The 15,408-nt window shown below is 40.0% G+C and overlaps 2 protein-coding genes across 3 annotated transcripts; both read left to right on the plus strand.

Moving 5' to 3' along the window:
• The first annotated feature begins 1,342 nt into the window (after positions 1-1,342).
• LOC143316038 (uncharacterized) lies at positions 1,343-12,501 on the plus strand. Of its 2 annotated transcripts, XM_076723731.1 has the most exons (12): positions 1,343-1,452; positions 2,278-2,470; positions 4,753-4,812; positions 5,025-5,096; positions 5,547-5,649; positions 5,771-5,808; positions 5,959-7,912; positions 8,624-8,833; positions 9,147-9,191; positions 9,334-9,384; positions 9,748-9,795; positions 10,876-12,501. In XM_076723731.1, exons 1-12 carry the CDS (start codon positions 1,430-1,432, stop codon positions 11,088-11,090), a joined length of 3,012 nt encoding a protein of 1,003 aa, XP_076579846.1. In that variant the 5' UTR covers positions 1,343-1,429; the 3' UTR covers positions 11,091-12,501. The 2 variants fall into 2 exon arrangements, with proteins under 2 accessions (XP_076579846.1, XP_076579847.1); XM_076723732.1 differs by lacking the exons at positions 1,343-1,452; positions 2,278-2,470 and adding an exon at positions 3,085-3,151.
• A 1,196-nt stretch (positions 12,502-13,697) lies between these two features.
• On the plus strand, positions 13,698-14,801 carry LOC143316301 (coiled-coil domain-containing protein 106-like). The gene is made up of 3 exons (XM_076724186.1): positions 13,698-13,756; positions 13,886-14,041; positions 14,482-14,801. The coding sequence occupies exons 2-3, from the start codon at positions 13,909-13,911 to the stop codon at positions 14,799-14,801; spliced, it is 453 nt and encodes a 150-aa protein (XP_076580301.1). The 5' UTR covers positions 13,698-13,756; positions 13,886-13,908.
• The last annotated feature ends 607 nt before the right edge of the window (positions 14,802-15,408 follow it).

The following is a 15,408-nucleotide window of genomic DNA, read 5'->3' on the forward strand; positions in this document are numbered from 1 at the left end:
TGAAGAAACCTTTTATATTCTGATTATCAAACACTGAGCGAATAACTGATGTGGAAATAGACGTTGTGTTAATGAGGGAAGATTGATTCTGTTTATTTTAGTTTAGTCTTTTGTTTGCCTTTAAGTGTTATTAGCACCAAATAATATACCAACTTGGTTGGGGAGAGAGGTTTTTCTAAGTTTAGGCCTGTGCATATTTCTCTGTGCTGCATAGTGTTGCTTGAAAAAAAAAGTTAAAATCAGATAGAGTGCTGTTTTTCCTGGGATGGAAAATGTCTGGCTGGCCTAGTGTATTTAATCCTATGACAATGCAATTGTAGAGCACTGCCAGCCCTCCTGGTTGTTTTAGACTGATCTAACTTTGCTTCAATAATATTCTGTAGCTTTTATGAGTAGTGGACGTTACATTCAATATGGTACTCGTGTCTTCTTTAAACATATCTTCGTATGTTTTCTTTTTCATGGCATTTATTAAAGTTTGTTTGAAATTTATTGTTGTTTGGGCATTATTACAGCAAAGATGACTGAGAAGAGGAGCAGAAGGAGAAAGACTCCTGAACAAGATGCACTGGAGCACATTATTCGGGGAGAGGATAAAGCCTTCCTCGAGGGCAAGTTTATTAATGATTATAAAGGCAAGTTTTTCACCCAGTGTATTAAGGTTTGTTTCTCCTAGTGTAGTAGCCTTACAGTTGTAGCCCAGTGTAAAAGTGAGGAATGAATTAATTAATTACAAACATTTTCTAGAGTGTCACAGGAAAAATGTTTGCAACAGCAGAGATCTATGAAGTAAAACAGTCCCTAAAAACCTTAAAGGGGCTCTAAACAGCTTGTGTAATTTTATCTAAGTCTCCTGAAGCCAACAGATGCAGCTGACTTGAAAAAATGTCACTTAGACCATGTTTGTAGTCTAAATCCTCACTGTTTCAAGAAGAGCTAAAGCCGAGCAATCATCAAAGTTAACCCTAACCCTTAAAAGCACGATGTATGTGAAGAACTGCATGTGGTGGCTTCAGGAGACTTGGTTGAAGTTACCCAAGCAGTTTAGAGCCATTTTTAAGGGCTGTTTTACTTCTTTTTACAACTGGTTGCGATAGACCTCTGCTGTTTGGAAAAATGCTGCAAACCTTTTCCTGTGACACTCCAGAAAGTGTTTGGTGGATTAAAAATCAGCACAAGGGGAAGTAGATAATGATCAAACTTTCATTTAAACTATACCTTTAATATCTCTTTGAAAAGACAGCCACAAATGAGGATGGTTACCTAACAAGTAGTTGAGCCCATGTTAATGTTTTCTTTCTTTTCTTCAGGGAGAGGTGTGTTTGCAAGAGAGTACATCGAACCAAAAAGTTTTGTGGTGGAGTACCATGGAGTTTTGTCTCTGAGTAAAGGTGCAGATGACAAAAACAACAAATATCTATTTGATTTCATGTGGAATGGGAAGCAGCATTGGTAAGTATCCTGCTTGGTCATTTACCAAAATGACCAAAAAAAGTGTTACTTGTCTAACGAGAAGTTGTCATTTTTTTAATTTATGAGTTGTCATGTGGTTGCATATTTGAATTTGTGAAAGCGTGGACTGGATTAATTAATCTTGAGTTTTACTAATCTAACCCCGACATGGGCAAGTCATTCCACAAGGGGCCATGTGGCTGCAGGTTTTTCTTCCAGCCAATCTGCAGCACACCTGGCTTGACTCATTTCATCAACTGATCTCAGACTTCAGACAGTTGATTGGTCAAACTGTGTGCTCTTGATGGGTTGGAATAAAAATCTGCAGCCACACGGCCCTTTGTGGAATGAGTTGCCAATGTCTGATCTAACCTGTTACTTACTGTCTTCATTGGTGGTTCAAAGTTACACCCCTGGTTGAATTAAACATGCAGGGGTAGGAAATTATAGCCAAGTGAACTTAATGATATACTTTAGTCAAAAACTTCATGCACTACAAATTGTTTACAACACAATGTTAGCTGTTTCTATATAATTTGAAGGCTATTAGAGCACACAGAATGTGCAACTTCTGCAGTCATCCCTCTCTGCTCTCTGTTTACAAATAATGCATCTGACTAATACCACCAGGTATTAGGGCTTTTGTTGAACAATATGCTAGTGAGAAAGGTGTAATGGAACATGTATTGAAAAAAGAGAGAGTTTGTGTTTTACACGACACCAAAGGTTGGACTGAAGTTCCTTTTCCTGTTTTCTATCAAAACACTTTAAAGAACATAACCACAAGCCAAGTTTGAAGATTTTTGTGGTCTATTTATCTCACAGTATAGATGCTTCAAAAGAAGACGAAACACTGGGACGACTAGTGAATGATGATCATGTTCATCCTAACTGCAAAGTCAAAAGGATAATGGTCAGAGGGAGACCACACTTGTGCCTATTTGCCATCAAAGAAATCTTTCCAGGAGAGGAGATAACATATGACTATGGTGATTCCTCTTGGCCGTGGCGCTCAGTGGTGAGTTAAGATTCCCATGTTCTCTTAACTTTTTAATTTTGGGCTCTGCAGCCTCATGTCTACAACCATAGCACAGCAGTACTGATGTGCAAGATGACAGCATGACCTTGAGCGTGATATTTAATCAGTAAATATTTGAACAGCACTAGGTGTAGTAGATGGTCAACTGCGTCATTGTAGACATGTATCTGCACAACTGAAAACTTTGAGATGTGTAGAAATTCTTTGTCGGCCTCCAAATTATATGCTACATGACTCATTCCTCCTGTCTTCTTCTTAATGATTATTAAGTGATGGCATGATGAGACAACACTACATTTCCTCTTTACAATTTCAGGCACTCCGGGAAGAACTTTGTGACCCGAAGGTCAACGAAAGTGAGCCAGTACTAGAAAGGGCAAGTAGTGCTTTGTACCGTCACAATGACTTGGCTCAGTATATTAAAAATGCTATTGGTCCTTCATGTCTTCCTTCTTCCCTGCTGAACTATTGACTGACATTTCTGCACTAAACATGGCCAGTGTCATAACATACTGTTTGTGGAATGAAAAAGATTTTTTTTCTGCTTCAAGTAATCTGAAATTTGGTCCTGTCATGACTCATACACAGGAAACCTTGGGTGGAACTGATGATGAGATGACAGGGGTCAGTCCCAGTCCTGGAACGTCAAAGGACGACACTGTAAGTTGACTGTATTTTTGTGATGTCATGCTTTTACATCCAATCATATTCTGTTCTGTTTGATCATATGACAGTGCTCAGGAGTCCACACACTGTTGAATGTTGTTAACTACCTGATACAGCACAGGACTGTCAGGATGCAGTGTCCTTTTGAGGACAGGAGCTAACTTGTTGATCAGGCAGGAAACTGAATTGTGTGTGTCAGGTGAACACTTGAATTATGAGGACACCTCTTCTCAAGAGTCCCCTCCCCCGCCTACATTTCTTCACATAGTGAGCTTCATGTTGATCAGGCTGTAAGCTGAGTTGTGTGTGTCAGGTGAACACCTGACACACCTGAATTATGAGGACACCCTTTGTGGCAAAGCCTCTACGATGTTTCTTCACATATTAGGTTGCAGAAGTTGGTTATGTGTTATATTGAAGTTTATGTTAAATGTTCCCACGATCCTAGAAAGTCTGCAAATGTCATGGAGTATCAAATACTTTTCTAAGCCTTGGAAGTCATAAATTTAATGAAATCTTCTGTAAAGTTATGTAATTTTGTTGTGTGTAACAACATCGTTACAGTAATCTTTCACCTTTGATCAGCTCCTGGTTTCCTTCTTAATTACCACTAATGCCATGTTTCCACTGTGTGGTACCAGCTCCGTTCAACTCTACTTGGCTTTTGTGCATTTCCATTAGGTACCTAGTACCTGGAATCTGGTACCCTGTACTATTTTCTTAGTACCTGCTCGGCCGAGGTTCCAAAACGGGTGAATAGGTACTAAAAGGTGACGTGTAAACACTGCAGACCAGCGATTAGTTGATATACATCATAGCATCATTGCATCTTCGATGAGCGGCATGCACGAATATCACACACGGCCAAAAGCTGTTTTAATTCCTCCTGTAGCACTGTTAATGTCACTTTATGAAGTTTAAATGTTTTTTCATGTGAGAAAGTGACCGTTTACATCCCCAATTTGAGGTCAGTTTATCCAAATAATGCCTGTTTGGACTTTTGCTCCGATGTTTCGGCGATGTGAAGAGCCGCCTATATGGGGCCAGCCGTCCGAGAGCAGCGGGCCATCACTGAGACAGCAGCCGGTCTCCTGAGAGGATCCGCTGATTTAAACTTTGCCGTCATCTTGGGGAGAAAGTGATCAGATTATTTTACAGCTGCTCTTCAGCAGCAGATTTAGCGTTGTCTGATATACTTCCTTTTGGAGATATATGTTGATCTCCCAGGTGAAATCTAACAATTGTTGCAGCCACAATAGTTTGTCTGAATGTAAAGTGAAGCTTCATGTTTGTGGTGGACAAAAGAGCAGTGCTGCCTCGGGGCTCTGAATGTACAGATATCACCACGTATCAATAAATAAAATGAACAGGTCAGTCTGAAATTTTGTTTTATTAAGTGGTCACCATCGCTATGACAACCTGCTGTTCTAAAGGTTGTACTATCCTGTAATGGACACAGCCTCCAGAATAGCACCTGGTACCTGTGGCGAGTAGAGTTAAGTTGAGATAGCACTACGTAGTGGAAACATGCTGTAAGTGATTGCGCTGTCAGCCAAGTAACGAGACAACACTACATTTCCTCTTTACAATTTCAGGCACTCCGGGAAGAACTTTGTGACCCGAAGGTCAACGGAAGTGAGCCAGTACCAGAAAGGGCAAGTAGTGCTTTGTACCGTCACAATGACTTGGCTCAGTATATTAAAAATGCTATTGGTCCTTCATGTCTTCCTTCTTCCCTGCTGAACTATTGACTGACATTTCTGCACTAAACATGGCCAGTGTCATAACATACTGTTTGCGGAATGAAAAAGATTTTTTTTCTGCTTCAAGTAATCTGAAATTTGGTCCTGTCATGACTCATACACAGGAAACCTTGGGTGGAACTGATGATGAGATGACAGGGGTCAGTCCCAGTCCTGGAACGTCAAAGGACGACACTGTAAGTTGACTGTATTTTTGTGATGTCATGCTTTTACATCCAATCATATTCTGTTCTGTTTGATCATATGACAGTGCTCAGGAGTCCACACACTGTTGAATGTTGTTAACTACCTGATACAGCACAGGACTGTCAGGATGCAGTGTCCTTTTGAGGACAGGAGCTAACTTGTTGATCAGGCAGGAAACTGAATTGTGTGTGTCAGGTGAACACCTGACACACTTGAATTATGAGGACACCTCTTCTCAAGAGTCCCCTCCCCCGCCTACATTTCTTCACATAGGCTGTAAGATGAGTTGTGTGTGTCAGGTGAACACCTGACACACCTGAATTATGAGGACACCCTTTCTCACGAGTCTATGGCTAAATGTTTATATTCTATATTTATAGTTTTCTTTAAATTTTGTATCGTTTTTTTTTTTTAACTGCCATACATCATTGGTTTTTCAGTGCCACCATAGAATTGCTAGTGCAGTTCTCAACGCTTTGGACAATTGTGACAACTGCAGTGGACCTGTCTCCGGTTTCAAATGGCTTGGTTTCACGTGCAAATGTTTGTATTTACATCACTCAAACACAGTTTTTGTTGCCAATGTTTAGTGTAGTTATTTATGTCAAACTAAAATGAAATCATTTGCACAACTTGCTAACTTCCCATTTCAATGTTCTTTTAGTGTGTTCACGATCATGGCACAAATCCTGCTTTGTAAAGGTCAGTTCATCACTGGTATGTTCATTGTCTTCTTTACCATTTTAAATTTGGCGTGAAAATGTTTCAGTGTTAGATTATGACATGTACAGCAATAGATTCTTTTGAATTTATATCAACAAAGCTCTGTTTTTTTTTTTTTTTCCTGCATAGGATGTTGCACCTTCTCAGCATGTTTCGGACTCTGAAAGTAGTGATTGCCCTTCTGATGATGGCTACCTACCTTCACCGAGTTGTCATGGATCCAGCTCTGATGAAGATTTTGTTCCTGACAGTGAACTAAATAGTGTTAGTGAGGATCCACAGTCTCCATCACCAGTTAAATCACTTTCTTCTCAAAAAACAAAGAGAGTCCTGCAAAGTATATCCTGCATGGAGCAGGATGCTTCCAACTCTACAGCAGAGTCTTCTACTACCTCAGCAGCCCCAGGAGGTTCTTCTTGCACTTCGAAAAATTACTGCTACATTTGCAAAACTCCTCAATCCAAAATATCTCGTCACTTTAAAAAGCATGAGAAAGAAGACCATGATGTTGCTGAAGCATTTTCGTTCCCGAAGAACTCAAAAGAGAGAAAACGGTTACTCGAGAAGTTGCGAAACAGAGGTAATTATGAACATAACCAAGAGGTTATGAGTAATCATGGTGGACCACTGAAAGTCAAAAGAAGAACTGGACGATCAGAAGTCTCCGTGAATGCCAAAATGTATGTGCACTGTACATTTTGCAAAGGCATGTTTGTCCGTAAAGAGCTGTGGCGCCACTCACGAAGGTGCTCATCAAAGACACAAACTGAAGCCAGTGGCAAGAGTAAAGTCTTAGCTTTGGCCGATATGGCAGAGTCAACCTGCTCCCAAGCAATTTCTGCTGGAGTGTGGAAGGTGCTTGGAAACATGAGGAAAGATAACATAGGATCTGTGGTACGGAATGACTTCCTCATCCTGCAACTGGCCCAGTCACTCTACAACAAGCATGGGAGAGATCCTACAAAATTTGAGTACATCAGGACAAAGGTTCGGGAAATGGGCAGACTTTTATTGACCCTCCGAGAGAAGTATTCGATACTCAGCTTTGAGGATGCTGTCAAGCCAAGCAATTTTTACAAAATCGTTGGTGCCGTGAAAACAGTTGCTGGATATAACGAAGAGAGGCACTCATATTGTACACCAAGTCTTGCCCTGAAATTAGGACACTCACTTAAGAAGGTTGGTGACATCATTCTCTGCAGGGCCATTGCAGCAGAGGATGAAAATTTGATCAAAGCAGCGGATCGATTCACAAAACTCTGCACGAAAGAATGGGCGGGACAGATCTCACACACTGCACTGGCAACTTTGAGCAAGTCAAAGTTCAACAAAGCGTGCACCATACCATTCACGGAGGATGTGCAACTTTTACACAAGTACTTGGACGAGAAATCAGCTCGTGCCATGGACAATCTAAAAGAGCATGAGTCTCCTCAGGCATATGCAGAACTTACAAGGGTGACACTTACACAAATCATACTCTTTAATAGACGTCGTGCAGGTGAAGTATCCAAAATGACTCTTGAATCGTTCCAGAAAAGAGACCAGACTGAGCTTCACAGTGATGTAGCTGCCAGCCTGTCAGCTTTTGAACAGAAGCTAGCAAGGCACTTTAGCAGGGTTGAAATTATGGGAAAAAGAGGCAGGAAAGTGGCAGTGTTATTCAACCCTGAGGTTGTTTGTGCAACAACGCTTCTTGTGGAGAAAAGAGAAACATGCAATGTGCATAAGGACAACCCTTTCCTATTTGGACGGCCAGATTGCCCCCCCACAAGTCACTACAGAGGACAGGATTGCGTAAGAACTTTTGCACGCTTGTGTGGTGCGAAGAATCCTCAAAATCTGAGGTCTACACAACTTCGCAAGCATGTCGCAACCCAGTCCCAAATCCTGAACCTTAAGAACAACGAGCTGGACCAACTAGCCAACTTTTTGGGCCATGACATCAGGGTCCACAGAGACTTCTACCGTCTGCCAGAGGCCACGATTGAAGTGGCAAAAATCACGAAGATTCTGCTCGCAATGGAGAGAGGAAATCTGGCAGAGTTTCAGGGCAAGTCTCTTGACGAAATTGAGATTGAAGGTATGTGGTGGTAACAACGTTTTTAATGACTCATCTCAAAAGAATTACAATTTTTTTACAGGAACAGGAAAAATTCAATGATGTAGTGAGACAGAAGAAATAACACAACAGTTGAATGCAGTATTTTGGTCATTCTCTAAACTGGGAAGATGTAAATATAGACTTAGAATGTAAAAAGTAAATATGTTTGTAAATTATACAAAAAATATGTCAGGTGCAACATTCATTCAACAACAACATTCATTCATTCATTCATCTTCTTTACCCGCGTATCCCTTTCGGGGTTGCAGGGGGCTGGAGCCTATCCCAGCTAGCAATGGGCGAGAGGCGGGGTACACCCTGAACCGGTCGGCAACCGATTGCAAAGCAACATAGACAGACATACAACCATTCACACTCACACTCACACCTAAGGACAATTTAGAGTCACCAATTAACCTAATGAGCATGCTTTTGGTCTGTGGGAGGAAGCCCGAGTGCCCAGAGAGAACCCACGCATGCACGGGAAGAACATGCAAACTTCACACAGAAAGGCCCTGCATGCATTGGAAGAACATGCAAACTTCACACAGAAAGGCCCTGCCCGACCCGGGGATCGAACCAGCGACCTCCTTGCTGTGAGGCACGCGCACTACTTGCTGTGCCACTGTACTGCCTTGTACAACAACAACAATGATATTTATCTTTTGCATTTATCATACTTTTCTTTAGATGAATTGGATCCAGAAATGGATGAAAGTGAGCAGGATGATGAAGATGACAAAGGCGATGAAGACAGTCAAGACAATGGAGATGACGAAAACGTCAGGGACAATGAAGGCGGTGGTAGAGACAATGACGGGGATGGAGACAATGAAGAAAGTGGTGGAGACGATCAAGATGGGGGCAATGAGGACTCAGGTTGTGCCCTTGGACTAAGGGGTATGTATTAAATATCTTCTGGTATGCATTCATGGTATATTGTGGATTAAGGACCATATTTTCTTATATTAGTTACGTGGCATTGTTTTAATATTACCACAAAGCCACCAAGGTGTCACCACGATAAATAGACCTAACAATGAGTTAAATGTTGCCATCAGGGTAAAGTCCATGGTGTGGTTCTACAGTTACGGGTAGTTGTGTGGTACATAGAAAAAAAAACACCTTATCATGGTAACTACCAAAGTAGTGCACTGATCACTTATCTTCAAGCTGAAGATGCTGATAAGCTTTTTTGTATTCTTTTCACCAGGAAATCAAGAAATGAAGATGGCTGAAGAGCCCACCAGTTCCTCTGGTAATGTGTGAGAAAGCACCTCCTTTGCATCATGTCAACTAACTCTCTTGCTTTTCCTGTCATAGATATGTTGCTAGTAATTAATTAATTTTCATAATTGTTAAAAAGACATTTTGGATTTTTATTTGTTTGTTTGTTGTAGGGAAAAGAAAAAGAATGGTATCGACCCAGAACGAGGCTAAGAGTTCCAAAGGTATGTTTTTTTGATAATTTGTTTAGAATTGTAGTAATGGTTCAGAAGGGTATTCCAGAAATCGGGTTGAGTGAACACTGAGTTTGTTAACCTTGTGATGAGGTAAAGGTATTGATGGTCCTACTCCTTCAGTCCAAATGACATTGAGTGTGTCTGTGTGTGTGTAAAGTAATTTGTAATTTCATCTAGTCTTCCCAAATGTCGAGATGTGTCTCTTCACAGCTACACATAATTTCAGGATCAAGTTCAAGTTACAGCTCAATTTCAGTAAATAGTATTGTTTTGTGTATAAAGTAAACTTCTCCATAAATGGTTTGGAGTTTGTACTGGCTATTCTAACAGAAGAATTTCTTGCTTCTCCAGAACAAAAAACAAAGTGTGCAACCAAGACTGTTGTTACCAGCTCCAAAGGTAGGACTTCATCCATTCATTCCTTTTATTTCTTAGATGATTAACCTTGAGTTAATTAGCACAATTTAATAAGAAAACATTTACAGAATACTACAGGTATAGTGCCTCAGTGCCTTGTTAACAGTCCATGGCAGCCAAGCAAATGTGACATTTGTTGTTTTCCCAGAATTTTCAAGAAACAAAAGACTGAAAGAAAAACAAAAGTCTTTCAGTTAGATAGGCAGGAAACTTTCATTATGCATATGAAGGAAAGAAATGAGCTGATGCAGTCATGTGGGACATGACATGACTTAAAAGGGGCTATCAAGGCCAGAAATGGGCAACCGTTATGGTGTTGATGGTCCCAGCGTCATGGCACGGTGGCACGGTGGCAACACTGTCGCCTGTCGCCTTCACAGCAAGAAGGTCCCGGGTCGCTGTGGGCACCGGGGGTGTGTCCTCCACCATGCCTTCGGTGCCTGCTGCGTGTGGAGTTTGCATGTTCTCCCCGTGTTCACCTGGGGTATCCTCCATAAAAATATACCCCCACTAAAAACATGCAAGAAGATCACCACCTGACCAATGGTGATGGACGCAGCGAGAATCGAACCCGGGACGTTCTTGCTGTGAAGGCGACAGGCGACAGTGTTGCCACCGTGCCACCGTGCCACCGTGCCATGACGCTGGGACCATCAACACCATAACGGTTGTCCATTTCTGGCCTTGATAGCCCCTTTTAAGTCATGTCATGTCCCACATGACTGCATCAGCTCATTTCTTTCCTGCCCACCGCTCCTGGTCTGCCGCAGAGGAGGGACGACCAGGATGGGTGAAATGCAGAGGACAAATTTCACATTGTGTGCAGTGCGTGCATGTGCATGTGTGTAACAAATAAAGGGGAATGTCTCCCCCCGATTCTTCTTCTTCATCATAATAATCTGATATCATACTGATTTTAATTTAACAATCACTATGTGTCACTTTTGCATATAACATAATTAACCTACATTTCAGTAGCTCAAGAGTTATTTCAAGAAAATTTACACTAAACAGCTATTATCTTCACTATCTTAACATGTGAAATATTCTTTTGGTTGACAGAGATAAAATCCAGAAAATGTGTGAAAAGGCCATGGAGCAAGACCGAAATCAGTGCTGTGATGAAACACTTCAAAATACATATTGACAAAGGAAACCTAGCAAGTAAGATGGAGTGTCAACAGTGTAAGCTTGCTGAGCACCCGGTTTTGAAGGATAGAAGTCTTCAAAATATTCGGGATTTTGTCAGAAACAGGGGCCTTAGGTTAAGAAAATAGGGTCTGATATGTTGTGTTATGACTTGGCACTATCAGAATCCGAATTATTTCATTTATTATTTTATCTTTAAGGGTTAGTCCAGATTCTTTTATGAGGTTGTACCTGACTCACTCAAGAAATACTGCAAGCCAGCTGCAGCATTATATTATTTTTGTTTTGCACATTGTTCTTACTAGTTTTGAAAGATGGAAGTCTTCAAAATATTTAGGATCTTCTCAGGAACAGGGGCCTTAGGTTAAGAAAATAGGGTCTGATTAAGTTTGTGTATTTGTTTTAACAGTTTTTTTTGTTTCAACAGTTTTACACTTTATGCCATGTTATGGCTTGGCACTTAGCACTTTTTGTTATGAGGTTGTACTTTGTACTGTGCTTGGTACAATGTTCTTGCTGTGGATGTTCCATACGGGTTTAAAAAGTCTGTGTGAATTATACTTATTAAAACCAGTGTTTCTCATATCTCATTCAATGTGTATTTATTGTAATTCCAGGATGCGAGGATAAAAAAAGGAATGGAACTTAGTACTCAAGGTCAAATAAAAGCAGCAGACAATATAATAGCAAAATAAAAATTATATATAAACGTTAAAAACAGCATTTTGCATAAAAATACAATAGACAAAATAAATATTAATTGTTTGTTGGACATTAGTCTGTAATGTTTTTCAGAGTTTAGCAGTCTGACAACCTCTGGTAAGTAGCTGTTGAAGTCTGGCTGTTTTGGCCCTGATGCTGCGCAGCCTTCTTCCTGAGGGGAGGTCGGTGAACAGTCCATGGGCAAGGTGAGAGGGGTTCTTCAGAATGCTGGCAGCTCTATTCCTATATCTGCTGATGTAAATGTTTGTGGCTGATGGGAGGCAGCTAATGGTGATCCTGTGCTGATTTCACTACCTGCTGGAGAGCCTTTCTTTCTGCACCAGAGCAGTTTCTATACCATGCAGTGATGCAGGATGATATGATGCTGTCCACTGCGTGTTTGTAGAAACCGTACCCAGGCCAGCCTGCATTCTCCTTGTACCCAAGTTGATCAGTCAGTCAGGAATGTTATTAATATCTGCAGTATCACTCATACCACTGGCCTAACATTATTGCCAGCATTGTGTTTAATAGAGACAGATTCCATCATCCAGATAAAAATACTCAGTTGATTTTACCATTGAAAATGCTGGTAATTTTGATTGCTGGTTATTTATTTATTTAATTAATTCTCAAAACTCTTGTAGTGAGATACTTTTGTCAGTAGTGGATCTGCCATATGAGACTAGTGTATGAAGTAATGTACAGTTAGACCAGTGTGATCCTCATAACCAAGGGGTTTTACCCTAATTGTGTGTGCGCATGGTTAATGCCCTGTTAAACCAGTGTGGTCCTCACAAACAAGGGTTTTGTCCTGATTGTGTGTGTGCGTGTGTATATGTGCGTGTATGGGTAATGTCCAGTTAAACCAGTGTGGTCCTCACAAACAAGGGTTTTGTCCTGATTGTGTGTGTGCGTGTGTATATGTGCGTGTATGGGTAATGTCCAGTTAAACCAGTGTGGTCCTCACAAACAAGGGTTTTGTCCTGATTGTGTGTGTGTATATGTGAGTGTATGGTTAATGCCCTGTTAAACCAGTGTGGTCCTCACAAACAAGGGTTTTGTCCTGATTGTGTGTGTGCGTGTGTATATGTGCGTGTATGGGTAATGTCCTGTTAAACCAGTGTGGTCCTCACAAACAAGGGTTTTGTCCTGATTGTGTGTGTGTATATGTGAGTGTTGGAGTGAGGATTGGAAACAGTTAAAGACACATTGAATTGTTATATAGCCATAAAAACCCATAATAATGTTTAAGTCTCAAATAACAGTAAATAGAAGATTAAAAATAATAAAATATAATATTTGTTGGTAACGCTTTATATTACGGTCCTTGTAATAAGCATTAATAAGACCTTTGTAAGTTCTTATAAGATGCTTATTAACATTATTATTAGTTTATAAGGCTGTATGAGTGTCTAATAACGTCATTGTAATAGTTAATACAAGACTAAAAGGAAGTTATAAGAACTTAGTTTGCAAGTTATATGGTCTTATAAGGTGCTTAACAACCTTAGTATGTGTTAATAAGACTCTACAAGCTTTAATAAGATCTTATGAGATGCTTATTAAGTTAAGCTTATTAAGTTATTAAGTGTTTATAAGATTGTATAACCTTTAATAAAGCCTTTATGAGGTGTTTATTTAGCGTTTTTAAGACTGTAAAAGCCTTGTAAGAGACAATCCACACATTATGTCATAATTTCTTGCTCATCTATAATCAGTTTACTAGGCACTTGTCAACAGTTAATTGTTCTTTTTGCAGCTACCGGATCTAAAGCGAGAACAATACCTTATTAAAGTTTATGAATATTTCATGATGCATTACTTTATTTTGAAATCCGGAATGGTTCTTCCTTCTCTTCCAGCGCTTCTTACGTATTGCGTTCAAGTATGCGCTTTTATTTTGAAGGCAGGCAGTAAAACGAGAAGTTCCGGTTTGAGCTAGCGCGTAGGTCATGTACCAACAACGACTCGTCCAACGTGGAGGAAGTCGATCCTCTCCCGCCATCTTCGCCCCCCAGGAGAATTCAAACCCGTTCTGGGCCACGAAAACCGGACAAGAGGAAGCGTTTCGAGACAGATGTGTCTGCTGGTAAGTTTCACCGGTATGAACAAGTTACTGCAAACTCTCAAACACGCAGCTAGCTAGGCTAGCTGCATAGCTAGCAGTGTATGTGATTAGTATTGATTTTGAACTGTTATTTCTGTGCCAATGCTAAAGGTGCCAAAGGTGCTGCCACACGAATGGCCCCCATTGCAAAACTCCAGAAGCACAAACATGAGCTGGAGCTGGCAAAAGTTAAAATAACATGTCAGGAAGACTTGATCAAGGAACTAACCAAGGAGAGAGATTTCTTAAAGGAACAACTGGTGGAGGGTAAGTCAATAATTGGAGTTTATCACAAATATGTTTAGTAGTATTATGTTTCTATATTTTGTTACACAAATCATGGTGATTTAATTTGTTTAATTGTTTTGTTTGTTGGGTTTGTTTGTTTTTTATTTTTTTTTTTTTCTCATGTGTGACAAAGTATTATGAACTCTCTTTTGGAATGAATGAACTCTCTTTTGGAATGATTGAATTAAATTTATTGTATTTGATAATTGAAAAGAGAAAATTAAGAGGAAAAAAAATACGAGCGATTCTGTGGCGGGGTATTTGAAGGCTTGAATCTTCTGGAGTGCTGCTTTAATTAGTGCTGAATGCTCTTAACTTGTGTGGATAGTTAGTTTACTTCATGAATGGTCTAAGTGTATTAAATGGAAGATCCTTTGTCACTGAGACTAATATCTACTCTCTTTCTTCTTCACCAACAGCATGTGGTCCAAAAGAGGTGATTGTACATTACCAGAAAGTGCTGAAGCTCTACAAGAAGAAGCATAGCATCATTGCTGCTTGCAAAATAGTGGGAGTGGATTGCAACACAATTGTCTTGAATGCACCAATCGCAGAGCTCTCCATTGCTGCCCCAGAAAAGTTTGCAGAGTTAGAAGATAAGCATACAAGAAAGCACAAGCTTGGTGATTTTGCTGGGAAATGTCTTGATGCCATCTGTGACAGTCCAGATATCGCCAGTGCAGTTACAGCACTTAAGAAATCAGGAAAACCTTTGCCTGTAGGGAGGGGGAACTATTGAACTGCTTTTGAAGCCAATAGCGGTTGCTATTTAAAATGCTAATTTGTGAAATGTTTGGAACTTTTTTGAAACCAATCCAGTTCAGTTTTACAGCACCTTATCGACTTGCACCTGTTTTTGTTTATAGAGTGGACTCTTTTTTTTCTCTTCTAAATGCCTCATTTAGATAACTTTTACATGTTTACTGTCAAAAAAATAAATCTACCTCTAAAATGACTCCTACACAATAAATGGCACTTTTGAGCTTCACTGTTGAAACGTGCGTTTTTTCGAACCATATTAATAATCTTGACCACATGTAGTGTTCATTCTAGATGGGGAAGTTGTGAAAATCATTACTGACCATTAATTAATGCATAATAAAAGCTTTATTAGTCAAAATAAGGTCTTGTTCTTGCTTTAGATCAGGTAGCTGTAAAATGCATAGTTAACTGTTTATTAAAGGCATAATAATGCATCATGAAATATTCATAAGCTTTAATAAGGTATTGTTCTCGCTTTAGATCCGGTAGCTGCAAAAAGCACAATTAACTGTTGACAAGTGCCTAGTAAACTGATTATAGATGAGCAAGAAATTATGACATAATGCGTGGATTGTCTCTTACAA

This window comes from Chaetodon auriga, chromosome 23 (genome assembly GCF_051107435.1).
Source record: "Chaetodon auriga isolate fChaAug3 chromosome 23, fChaAug3.hap1, whole genome shotgun sequence".
Taxonomy (NCBI): Eukaryota; Metazoa; Chordata; class Actinopteri; order Chaetodontiformes; family Chaetodontidae; genus Chaetodon; species Chaetodon auriga.